At 35.4% G+C, this 13,214-nt stretch overlaps 1 protein-coding gene across 7 annotated transcripts in view; it reads left to right on the top strand.

Moving 5' to 3' along the window:
- The window catches only part of LOC139143199 (metastasis-associated protein MTA3-like), a 42,415-nt gene extending 30,019 nt beyond the window's left edge, over positions 1–12,396 (top strand). For 2 of the 7 annotated variants that reach the window (XM_070713335.1, XM_070713334.1), the window contains exons 13-19: positions 211–356; positions 826–1,054; positions 2,433–2,642; positions 3,220–3,306; positions 7,439–7,506; positions 8,206–8,342; positions 8,752–12,396. In XM_070713335.1, coding sequence (XP_070569436.1) covers positions 211–356; positions 826–1,054; positions 2,433–2,642; positions 3,220–3,306; positions 7,439–7,506; positions 8,206–8,342; positions 8,752–8,884 — 1,010 coding nt within the window. In that variant the 3' untranslated portion in view covers positions 8,885–12,396. Of the gene's footprint in view, positions 1–210; positions 357–825; positions 1,055–2,432; positions 2,643–3,219; positions 3,307–3,805; positions 7,507–8,205; positions 8,343–8,751 lie in introns of all 7 variants that reach the window. The other 5 variants (XM_070713336.1, XM_070713337.1, XM_070713339.1 and 2 more) reach the window with 3 other exon arrangements.
- The last annotated feature ends 818 nt before the right edge of the window (positions 12,397–13,214 follow it).

The raw sequence follows: 13,214 nt of genomic DNA, 5'->3' as shown, positions 1-13,214 counted from the left end.
GTTACTCAAGATAGTGGTTGTTTGCTTGCAGTAAAGTTACTGTTAGCAGGTAATCAGAAAGTGTTGACAACGGTAGTCACGGTTGTAGACTCCTAGGGTAATGTAAAGGAATCGATCTAGGAAGGTACTGTGGTGTAGAGAGCTTCAGTTTTGTAATTTGTACTCTGTTTGAAGAAGCTAAGTTATTTCCTTTCCACCTTTCTACTCCAGAGGGCGATCGTCCCATTCCAAATCGCAGCCAAGAACCGCAGTATGCATGCAATGTGTGTAACAAGGCTTTCTACCGCCAAGAACGTCTAGCTGCCCACATGAGTGCACATCGGCCATATCGATGTACCATCAGTGGTTGTGGCAAGGTTGGACTTTACTACATCTCTATCTTTACAGGATTTTTGAATGAATCAATCAAATCTAATGATATGATTAAGAAACATAATATGAAGTTTTAAAGCCTGTTCCAGTGAAATGGCAATTTATAATCTTTAACGAGTTAGTTATTAACATAAAACTCTTCACAACAAGGGATACTGATGAAACTTAAGTAGTCATGAAGTAGTTTTACTCTTTGAGAGCTGTACAAGTCAGAAAGGTTATCTTGTGTTGAGAAAGGCAGGTAATCGGGTTTTGATATAATGAGATTGAAGTTAATTCTATGTTCACAATTTACAACTGAAATGCATGTTGACTACTAGCAATGCTGCAAGTTAGGTGTAAGATCATTCCATCTGGAGTTTCCTATTCAAAATTTGGTGTGGGAATTAAGATAGAAGTTGAAAAGGAAGCTTTGCATGGCTTGATAGTAATTTGAATTTGTTGCTGTTACAGGAATTCAAACTAAAAGCCCACCTAGCACGGCATTGCCAGACAGTACATGGGTTGACTATAAAGACAAGCTCCGGTAAGCTGACTGTACTGAAGACAAGACAGGCATTCTTCCTAAGCTCTACAACCTTAACTAGAATTTCAAGAAGAATATGCAAAGATTTGTTAAATGCTCGTCATCATGCCAGGGCACCTTTCTCACCAATCAATATCGCTGCAATCAAACAAGAATGTAAGTTACCAAACAAAATTTGGAAACTGAAAAATTGATTAGTGCATGCATTACAGTTGAATTCTCTATCTTTGATCAAAGAGAATTTTTGTGAGAATTCATTGGATTAGCATGTGGACTACCTTATTTGAGATTTGGGTCATTTCATATACCATTATTTACATAAATAGTCAATCGATTCCTCTGGTAAAATCTCATTGCTTCATCCACTGGCCGTAATATATAACTTATGCCACTTGATTGGTTGTTGTATTTCAGTATTCAATTTGATTAGCAAATGGTTTGATTGATGAGATTTTTCTGCCAATTAATTGGCTTATGTGTTGACAGAATGTTTGCAATGAGTTGGTTTTCATGCTGTGAATTTCCTCACCTTGTTTGTTACCTTGGTGCTGTGGTATTCTTGTACATAGATTTAAACAGTAAATGTTTAAATGAAAATGTCAGTTATGCTTCCAATGTCCCAACTAATGTGAAAGACTGTCCTTGAACTCCAGTGATGTCACCATGACATTCATGTTTGAACACAGAATGATATAAATGATTTAATAGAAATGAGAAGACATGAGTCAAAGTGAATGGGAATCCCATAGAGAAAGTAGAAATTGTCATGCTTTTCACACCATGAACTCTTCATGCTGCTGCACTGACTGCCAATCAGTCTGAGTACGCTTCAAGTCAATATGTAAATCAGAATGTTCTTGTAAAACCACTTGTATTGTGCTTGAAGTTTGTGTTTGCAAAGAAATTATACACTTCTGTGTTCTTTCAGTGTTGTCATATGTATGTTTGACAAGTTCCTTATGCACACACACTTACTCTGTTTCTCATACACACAAGGTGATCCCCTTTCCTGTTTGCCATCACTCCTCTTACAGTATAATGTAACTCTGTCTCCCAGTGTTAATCTTCACTGTTCACTCTTCCTATGATTTAACACAGTTAGAAATCACACACCAATCACAAATCAAAGCCAAATTGTAACAGAAAGGTTTTTAGCACTGCAGTCCTCAAATGGCTGTATTATAATAAGTGGAATCATGTTAAGAGTGTTCAAGTTCATTAATTTGGTGGCAGGTATGGAATTCATGGTGTTGCTTTGACTTCGGATCGGCTACCATACAGACACGTCTACGCTTTACATGAATATATGCAAATTATAAGTCCTTCAAATTTCCATTTGTCGTTGGGAAAAAATTTATTGAAATGATAGCTGTGAAATGAATTTGATTTCAATGAGAATTATCAAAGCTACCATGATGTGCAAACATAGCTCTACAATGACCTATTGCTTTCTGACTGACATCACTTACCAGTTTATATCGTGTAATGACTACAAAGTGGATGTAACATACAAAATGTCTTGGTTTCTCTTCAGGTCAGGTACGACTTCCAGATGCAGCTAAAGATCTTGTCTTAAAGAAGAAGCAATGGCCAACGTCAGATGTTGTAGTCGGTAAACTTGGTATTGATACCAATGTGGAGAAACCAGCATGTCTGGAGCCAGCCAAGCCCAAGACAGAACCACCAAGACTTTCATTTCCACCACCATTGTCTCCATTTATTCACAGAACAGAACCAGAGAAAGGTAATCATGCTTTAGAATGTGACCGGTCACTAGTTACTGATAGAATGTGACCGGTCACTAGTTACTGATAGAATGTGACCGGTCACTAGTTACTGATAGAATGTGACCAGTAGTTACTGATAGAATGTGACCAGTCACCAGTTACTGATAGAATGTGACCGGTCACTAGTTACTGATAGAATGTGACTGGTCACTAGTTACTAGTGGCAGAATCTGTACAAAATAACTTTCATTGTATTTCCCCCTGTGTATATGTGAAGTTGTTACATGGCTAACCAAACACATATCGGTTTTGTCCAGTATGGATAAAAAAGAAATAAAGCTTTTAGAGAACGGACATCGCAGTATGGGTCAGCAGTAATCAGTGTCCTCATCAGCAGGTCAATCCATATGAGTGATTAAATGCTTTCATCATAAGGAAGATAGAGTTGTAGACTAGGAATTATTTCTGATTCTGCCATGCCAGTTCTCTAGGTTACATTGCATAACATGCAAGTGATGTAAAACAACATTTATTGCTGTCTTTTATGGCTTTTGACGTTAGAGTTGCAATAACTGATGCTAAATTTGTTAACAGGTAAAGAGGATAGCAGCTCAGGTATAAACACGATATCGCCAACAATCCTCAGAAAACGTGGATATGAACAGCACAATGGACTTGATGGTGAGTTCATGTAGTCAGTGTATGTCACAGGTGGTGGTTGTGAATGATGTGTATCATATGACTGGTGTTGTCTTTTCCAGTTTGACAAGGAACTGCTACACGTAACCTTGATTGAGTTCAAAAATGGATACTCTTTCTGAAATGTCATATGGCTGATTAATCCATCATGTCATATCATCACACAGTTCAATGATAAAGTGGTCTATAAACTGTCAATGTGTGAAATTATTTTATGTTAGGGTATGCATGTCATGTTTGATGCTGGATGTACCAGCATGATCTTTTGAGTGAATTACTGAATGCTGTTTTTCAGTAACTGTAACTTCATTTACCAAATCTGTCAGACCTGATGCATATGCTACCAGTACTTTTGAAACGTGATATGTTAGAGCAGCTATGCTCCATTGTAAAAATATCACGTCTTGTGTGTGTTTGTGTGTACTGTACTAACATGCTGCATTTTATAATTCTTAACCTACACAACTGACCAACTGAATAGCAAGTGGAATCGTTAAACGTAATCAGTTGTCTTCTATGGTATCTAGATCAGCCAGTAAAATTGTGCCAATCAAAGGTACAACACATGTAACTTCATTTGTTTAGATGATTTAAATGTCATTAATCACTTGACTTAGGTGAAGCCAGACATACTTGTTCATATACTGTAGTTCAGGCCATGACTGCTTTGTTTTTTCCTGATCAAGTTGCTTTCACCATACGCAGTTATATTCTGCATACAGTAATAGCTATTATCTACTCACTATCTGACAATATAATTCTGTAAGATGTTTACAAAAGATGTATTGCATGACGTATTGTTTTATTGTTGGTAAAAAACCACTTTGTTCAAATTTTCACTTTTTAATTCTTCAGAACTAAAATCACATCTTAAACTTCCTGTAAAGGTCTTTAACTTACAGGTAATAATCCTTGACAACACGCAGTGTTTAGATCAATACTTGTGTACAGTAGTAGCTGTGACTTTAATGATGCAGCTGAAAAAAATTAGAATTAGAATTAGAATAACTTTATTGTCCAAAAAATGGAAAATTTTCTTCCTTAATATGAATATCATGCCCGTTTGCAAGGATTTGATAGCACAGTAGTTGAATTTTCACCCAGTTTTTCTATCAGACAGTGGTTTAAACATGTTGATCACAAATATTCAAAGATACTCTGCAATTTGAGAATTCCAGTATTTTTCGTTTGTAACTACATGTTGAAATATGTCAGCAGTGATAGTTCAAAACATACCAGTCTTTTCAATAACCTTGGTCAATGAACCAAAAATGTCAAGGTTGTCTGGGTTCATCTGGTTGTAGGACAAAGACTTTGAACATGTACTTAGTAGTATTGCACTGTTGTATGACTTATGTGTATATGTAAATGTAATGAACAGTGTTGCATTGTACCGTGTGTTGTGGTGTGCGCTTTGTCAATGAGTAACAATGTTCTGTGGTTTAATACTATGCTGTACCGATCACTAGTATGGCTTATTGTTACACTGTGGATTTAATGCATGTCACTGTAAATCTGCAAAATTCAACTATTAACATGAAGGAAAGTTACCAATAATTATTTATATTGGTAGTAAAATTTTCACCTCGCATGTCAATATTATATCGATGAAAATTTTCTACAATTGCCCTTTTCATATATGAGATATGGTTGTGTATATAGGTTGTGCAAGTGTATTGATCAATACCGGAGGAGAGCTAATTGATGCTGAATATAGCTTTGCAATTGAATAAACAGTTGTTTTCTTTTTCACTTTTTAACTTTTATGTAATGTTTATATTTAGTAGGTGCTAGGCTCCTATGTCAAAGATCCAATTTCAGCATTGTAATCTTGAGATTTGAGACTTTGAATTTTAGTCAGTATGTTCCAATGATTCTTGAGATTTGAGACTTTGAATTCTAGTCAGTATGTTCCAATGATTCTTGAGATTTGAGACTTTGAATTCTAGTCAGTATGTTCCAATGATTCTTGAGATTTGAGACTTTGAATTCTAGTCAGTATGTTCCAATGATTCTTGAGATTTGAGACTTTAAATTCTAGTCAGTATGTTCCAATGATTCTTGAGATTTGAGACTTTGAATTCTAGTCAGTATGTTCCAATGATTCTTGAGATTTGAGACTTTGAATTTTAGTCAGTATGTTCCAATGATTCTTGAGATTTGAGACTCTGAATTCAGCTAGTCAGTACGTTCCAATGAATCTTGAGATTTGAGACTTTGAATTCTAGTCAGTGTGTTCCAATGATTCTTGAGATTTGAGACTTTGAATTCTAGTCAGTATGTTCCAATGAATCTTGAGATTTGAGACTTTGAATTCTAGTCAGTATGTTCCAATGATTCTTGAGATTTGAGACTCTGAATTCAGCTAGTCAGTACGTTCCAATGAATCTTGAGATTTGAGACTTTGAATTCTAGTCAGTGTGTTCCAATGAATCTTGAGATTTGAGACTTTGAATTTTAGTCAGTATGTTCCAATGATTCTTGAGATTTGAGACTCTGAATTCTAGTCAGTATGTTCCAATGAATCTTGAGATTTGAGACTTTAAATTCTAGTCAGTATGATCCAATGATCTTGAGATTTGAGACTTTGAATTCTAGTCAGTATGTTCCAATGATTCTTGAGATTGAGACTTTTAATCTAGTCAGTATGTTCCAATGATTCTTGAGATTTGAGACTTTGAATTCTAGTCAGTATGTTCCAATGATTCTTGAGATTTGAGACTTTGAATTCTAGTCAGTACGTTCCAATGATTCTTGAGATTTGAGACTTTAATTCTAGTCAGTATGTTCCATGATTCTTGAGATTTGAGACTCTGAATTCAGTGGTCAGTATGTTCCAATGAATCTTGAGATTTGAGACTTTAAATTTTAGTCAGTATGTTCCAATGATTCTGGAGATTTGAGACTCTGAATTCAGCTAGTCAGTACGTTCCAATGAATCTTGAGATTTGAGACTTTGAATTCTAGTCAGTGTGTTCCAATGAATCTTGAGATTTGAGACTTTGAATTTTAGTCAGTACGTTCCAATGATTCTTGAGATTTGAGACTTTGAATTCTAGTCAGTATGTTCCAATGAATCTTGAGATTTGAGACTTTGAATTCTAGTCAGTATGTTCCAATGATTCTTGAGATTTGAGACTTTGAATTCTAGTCAGTATGTTCCAATGAATCTTGAGATTTGAGACTTTGAATTCTAGTCAGTGTGTTCCAATGATTCTTGAGATTTGAGACTTTGAATTCTAGTCAGTATGTTGAGTTCTAAAACCATAACTATCAATTTGAAAATAAACCTACAGTACCCAGGCACTTACTAAGATTGTGTTGCACATAACCAACTCTTGTTTCATAGCAATATTCCTCATCAAAGCTGACATGATTATATATTCACTGAAGGCAGGGAGTCTTAAGTTTAGTATGGTAGAAATAGTTTTCTCAAAGGATAGAGGGGTTACATGTTTCAGATAAAACAGCTCAATTTTGGTATTGATGAAAAAAATGAAGTAAAAAACTTGACACTACTTTATGAAATGTAATATATTCTTTGAAAGAAGTAGTTTTGTTTTGCATTATGTATTCCCATTGTTTTGGCAACAATTGAAAAACTGACATTCAAAAGAAATGATTAAAATTAGTATGTGAAATTGAAATGACTTGTTATTCCAAACATAAGAACTTTATTGCCAATCAAAATCACTGTTATGTTGTCTAGTTTTTCAAAATGAAATGCAAAAATTTCACATGGTTGACCATGTCAGAGTGGAGTATGTTTTTGAAAACAGAAGAATAATGAAACCAGGAAAGTGGGGGATTTATGTTTGTATGCATAATTGTACATTTGGTATTCACCCATCTTAATATTGGTTGTCATGCTGAAAGGTGAACCCAACCAATATTTTAATCTTGGGGTTGACAAATTACAGAAAAATGACCAAGTTTTTTCAAAGTGATATTTGGCAGAGAATGTTTTGTGACATGCATTGTCTACAATAAGAAATTTGAAGTATCAGTTTCAGATTGTCAAAAGATATTATCATATTGTGTTGATCAATAATATTGCTCTGTAGTGAAGTTCTCGTTTTTATTTTTAATGTCATATCTTCTTTACGCTTCACAGAACAAGTTGGTGGACGTGTTGATGGTCAGAAATCGACCATAGCAACTAAACAGCTATCTGCTACTTCTGTAAGTTTATATCTTTTCCCAGATTTCTGTGTATTTCAGTCTGTGAAAAGAAAAGAAAGGTTTAAAAGAATGTGAAAAGGTGGATTTTTGGACAAATGAAAGGGGTGATAAAAAAATTCAAGTACATGTGTGCTCCTCGATGCATGAATTGTCTCCATTGCGATTGTAGATGTGATATATTAAACACAGCATCACATTATAGGTCTGCTATACTAAACACAGCATCACATTATAGGTCTGATATACTGAATACAGCATCACATTATAGGTCTGATATACTAAATATAGCATCACATTATAGGTCTGATATACTAAATATAGCATCACATTATAGGTCTGATATACTAAATACAGCATCACATGTCTGACATTTGCTTCTGCAGATGGATATTCAGGCAAATTATGTCACTTTTTGCTGTAATTGTTGCTGTAATTTTTCTTATACTTGACATAGTGTCAATCAAAACATCCACAGAAACAAAATATCACAGTTGCCATTTTATAGTTGTAATTTGCAAAATCCTTGTTGAATGTCTGACAAATAGTAGTTTTTGTATATTCATGACTGAACTGTGATAAGCAGAAATAAGTCCTCTCATGATAAAACAGTACGTACAAAAACAAATGTACATGTGTTAGTGAACGTTTTGAAACTTGTTTGCCTTGTAGAGTCCAGTTATTTTACATTTCTGTTCACAGGGGCGTGTTGGCATGAATGGTGGTCAACAGTTCACACATTCTGGACGATCTGACAGCCACCCAGTGAAAAGAAGAAAGCGAACTAATTCAATGTATGCACCTGAAGATGTTTGCTTCCACGCCACAGAAACTACTAGGTCAGTATTTTTAATCTTCCATGCCACAGAATCTACCAGGTCAGTATTTTCAATCTTCCATGCCACAGAAACTACCAGGTCAGTATTTTCAATCTTCCATGCCACAGAAACTACCAGGTCAGTATTTTCAATCTTCCATGCCACAGAAACTACCAGGTCAGTATTTTCAATCTTCCATGCCACAGAAACTAACCAGGTCAGTATTTTCAATCTTCCATGCCACAGAATCTACCAGGTCAGTATTTTCAATCTTCCATGCCACAGAAACTAACCAGGTCAGTATTTTCAATCTTCCATGCCACAGAATCTACCAGGTCAGTATTACCAGCTCTGCTATATTTCCACACCGTTTTTCAAAATGAGATTACCCATATTGATGTAATAGTTTTGTTGTTTTCTTGTTGATTAGGAAATTGCGAAAACAGCTGACCATCTCACAACAAAGACAAATTGCCCGCTGTCCATGGAAGTCTGCCCCAGCGAAGACTCTACTGCCACCCACAACAATTCCACAAGAACCAATCGTCATTGATGATGATTAAACTCCTATCAAGCAAGATGACTTATTCAATTTGCCAGAAATGACTGCAAATTTCACAAGGAAGAAAAACACCTAATGACAAATACTGTCAGGAAAAAAAATATAACATGGTATAATTTCTACCTGAAAGAACCCTTGAAGCTGAAGTGTTTTACTGAACACCGAACACTTCAATGCTTTGAACAAAATAGCTCTCTCCTTTAGTCCACTTGTGATTGTATGTCAAAAAGCACAATGCTTGACAAGTATTTAGTTGTTATTGTAACAAAAAAATGAGTAAATATTCAAGAATGAAAGTTTAAAAAATCTACTTCTTCAATATAATACTTAACCCTGTACAACTGAATCTGACCACTTGGTAACAGAATTTGAATCAGTTATGTACATGCTGTACACCTCGATGTGCTAACTGTTAATTTGTCATTTTATAGGATTTTCTTTCTTTGTATGTAAACACTATTGACATATGTAACCCTTGTGTACAGACTTGCAGATCTGATATCCAATTGTTCCACAAAGGGTATGATCAGGAACCCATGGGGTATGATCAGGACCCCATAGGGTATGATCAGGACCCCATGGGGTATGATCAGGACCCCATAGGGTATGATCAGGACCCCATGGGGTATGATCAGGACCCCATGGGGTATGATCAGGACCCCATGGGTTATGATCAGGACCCCATAGGGTATGATCAGGACATGTGTTATTGAGTCAAGTAGAATACTTTAAGTTAAACATTGGTAGACTTCTATTGTACATAGATGTGTTAAGGGGTATTATTGTTGCTACTTGACAGATTTCAGTTGTACTTTGAGCAGTTCATCCCCTTAAAGATGTAAATTTGTGTATGACTTCAGCCAGGGACAGCTATGCTAAGCGACATACAAAAGAAATTAATGGTGGAGTTGATACCCTCTATCAGATGAAAGAATATTAGAAACCAAAGTTACTAGAGTATAGTATCTTGAAAGTCATGAATAATTTATATTTTCAAGAAAAGTTTGTAATTTGTAGTTGGTTGGGTATAGAACAGAGTTTTGTAAGAGTTGTCTGTAGATTCAGTGTTATACATCACACATGTTTTCCTTCCTATGTCAACTCCTTGTCCCGATAGAATTATTTTAGCCATAGCCCTGATGAAACAGCTGAGTCTGCTTGTCATGTGGTGAGCCGCATGAGGTTGTATTGCTGTATACACAATATGAAAAACTAAGTTATCTAAAGCATGTAAAATCAAAGCCTTGGTATTTGTTCAGTATTTGTGATCAGAGTAATACATTGGTTTAATCTGTCTGTGCCTTGGAGAGATTCTTCAATGAATTGATTTACCGGTATATAATTGAGTAAATATTATACTTACAATAATGTGATTCCAGTACAATATTTATTTGTAGGTACTGAGTTTGAGGTTGTTACGTCCTTGTGGTTCTCCACACTTCAAATTAATCTGTATTGTAAAAACCAAGGCCAGAGTTAAAAGGTAAATGATAAGTTTTCATTTGTTAAATCTATCCCAATTAAATTATCAAAGAGAGGTCTTTTACATTAATGAGGATTTTGCCTGTGTTGTTTTACTGTACATGACTGTCTTACATAATTACAGTGGCTCTATTGGTATGGGAGGGGAGGGAGTGCCATCAGTGTAAGTCCTGAAAGTGTATGGGAGGGGGAGGGGTGTCATCAATGTAAGTGCCAACACTAACACAGTATTGGAGGGGTGTTATAATTACAAGTCCCTACACAGACACTGTATCTTTGTTACAGAAGAGAAAGCCTGAATGCCTATAAATATCCCTAATTGATAAATATCAATGATTAGAAATTTTTGTCTTATCTTTCTTCAGTTGCAATGAATTCTGAAAGTACTCAAATGTTTTCCAGGGTATCATCTTACAGTGCATTTGTATGTTTTAATAGAACTTACATCCAAAAGCACCTTTCAAGGCTTGATTTTTCAAGCACTGTTTGTAATGTGTGAACTTTCATTTGAAATGTATTTCTTAGATATAATGAAATGTATTACTCAGATATAGAGAATTTTTCAGATGTAAAAGGTGGACCAAGTATGGCCTCATATTCTTTGTAAGCTTTGAATTCAAACTTTTCATGTCATACAGGACAAATATTAAGACTTCATGAATTGTATACTGATAAATTGAGTCTGTCTTAAGAGTAACTTTTGTTGGTAACCATTGTCAGTGTCTGTTGGGCTGCATATGGATGATCTTTGCCAGTAAGAGCATTGCAAAAAGCCATTAATTTTGGAAATTTTGTGTTTTAGCGTGTCATATGTTCATGCTGGTATTTTCCCCAGTACTGACACCAGAGCAGTCAAAAAACATTTGCATAGTACATTTAGTTTTCTGAAGGCCATAGATTCTGATCCACAGAAAGGCAATATCAGCAGGAGAGTGTAATTACAGTGTAGTGATTGGCCACTGAAGTTAGCCTTAAGTAGCAAGTACTCTAGGAGATGAGAAATTTTCATTTCTTTTAGCCATAGTTGATGAAGTACATGAGTGTGTATGACACTCAGTAACTGAAGCAGGGAGGCCAGTTGGCACTCAGTAGTTTTTTATGTCAGATGTAATAGTTTTGGAGGAAAAACTTAACAGTTACAAAGTGCTTTTGGCAAGTAGAGATTGATGCTACTACAGAAAGAAATGAATAGCCATATTTGTCAGTTACTGAAACTCTTTAACATTTTCTACAGTTCCAAAGTGGAAAGTACTTTTTTAGCTTATGTTTTGTGTTATGTAACTTGAACAATGATAGTTTTCAATATCAGGGGAACAAGTTTGGGTGTATCTCTCATGCGTAGGTGAAATACTAAAACTATTAAATATTACTAAGTATCAGTATTTCCCTTCAGATAAGATATATACCGAAAGCCATTACAATGTATGTATTGTGACCTATATGTGTCAGGTTATAATATCTGCTCATGTCTGTACATTGTAAGACAGTATACCTTCAAAGATATATCACCGGTCCAGTGAATTTCTGGACAGAAATTTCCAAACTATGTGTACTTGGAATGTGGAGGATAGCCATCACCTTTTCTGTACTAATTTTTGTGCATGCATAGATGCACATTGAACGTTTCGTAGTGTGATTCCTTGAACATGCTGTGTAAGGAATCTATGTTGTCTCAGCACAAACATTGATCTATCCTTTCTAACCATGTATTATCAAATGAGAATTCAGTTTTGGCTAGGTGTGTTATGACATGAAATGAATTTAGAATACAACTTTTATTCAAAGTGGCCACCAAGGACTTTAATCTCTAGGGGAAGAATGGGACAGTGTAGATCTGACTTTGGAAAGGAGTCTCTATTCAAACTTGGACAGTGTGGGTCTGACTTTCTCTTGCAATTTAAGTAACACTCACTGTATTTTATATATAGCGTAGTCAGAAATTTATAAAGCCTTTTTACAAAAACCAAAACATTGCCATAAAGATTGGAAATTATTTATGGAAATCACAAATAAACTTGGTTTCAACAAAGAGTCTAATGTGTAGTATATTTGTGGGATCTCTTTTGGTAGGCCAAATAGAAAGAGCGTTTTTCCATCAACTTGACCTCATCTGAACACCCTGACCCTAAACCTTTATACTCTTGTTTTTAAAAAAATCAGACATTTTTTGCCAATCTTTGTTGTTTTATTATGGGTTCAATCCCATTAGAAAAGAAGAAGGTTACCAACCGATCTACGCATTTTCGTGAAGAGACTTTGATGGAAAAACAAATTTTTGGCCATATCAGCTTAGGTCACTCCTTTGACATTACATGTGTTGTAGTGTTGGTCTTCGGTAGATGTCATATTGGCAAATGAGACTGGTAGGATTCTGCAACGATGATGATGAAATGGCTATCAAGTAATGAGGAATTAATGAGTGCATCCATATCAACAGCAAGTATGACCCCTACAATTATCAAAAGTGAGGTCCTTCCAATCATGGTCTCGGGCACACAGTAAGTGAGGCCACCCACAATTCTCCATGATCCGTGCACATGGAGATCACTCACTGAACTGAAGCAAATTTCTTCTGTACACAGAACAACTCAGTCCATATTTCAAAATTCTGGCAACGTAGTTCTGGTACATATAATCTTCAGATTTCTCACTGTGAATAATGAGAAGATCAACCCCTTTTCCGCGGAGGAGATAGCAATTTTGTAATTTTATCGACATAGATTTTTGACAGCCATACACAATATTTTCAAGGAAACTAAGGGAATATCTGTGTTGGTAAAAGAAAGGATATTGATTTTTTTTAATGTTCGAAACAAAGGAAATTTGCATGTCTGACAGGTGGTATGATG

The sequence above is a fragment of the Ptychodera flava genome, chromosome 11 (genome assembly GCF_041260155.1).
Source record: "Ptychodera flava strain L36383 chromosome 11, AS_Pfla_20210202, whole genome shotgun sequence".
Taxonomy (NCBI): Eukaryota; Metazoa; Hemichordata; class Enteropneusta; family Ptychoderidae; genus Ptychodera; species Ptychodera flava.
Note: the sequence above shows the minus strand (reverse complement) of the source record. Positions and strands in the feature narration are given on the sequence as shown.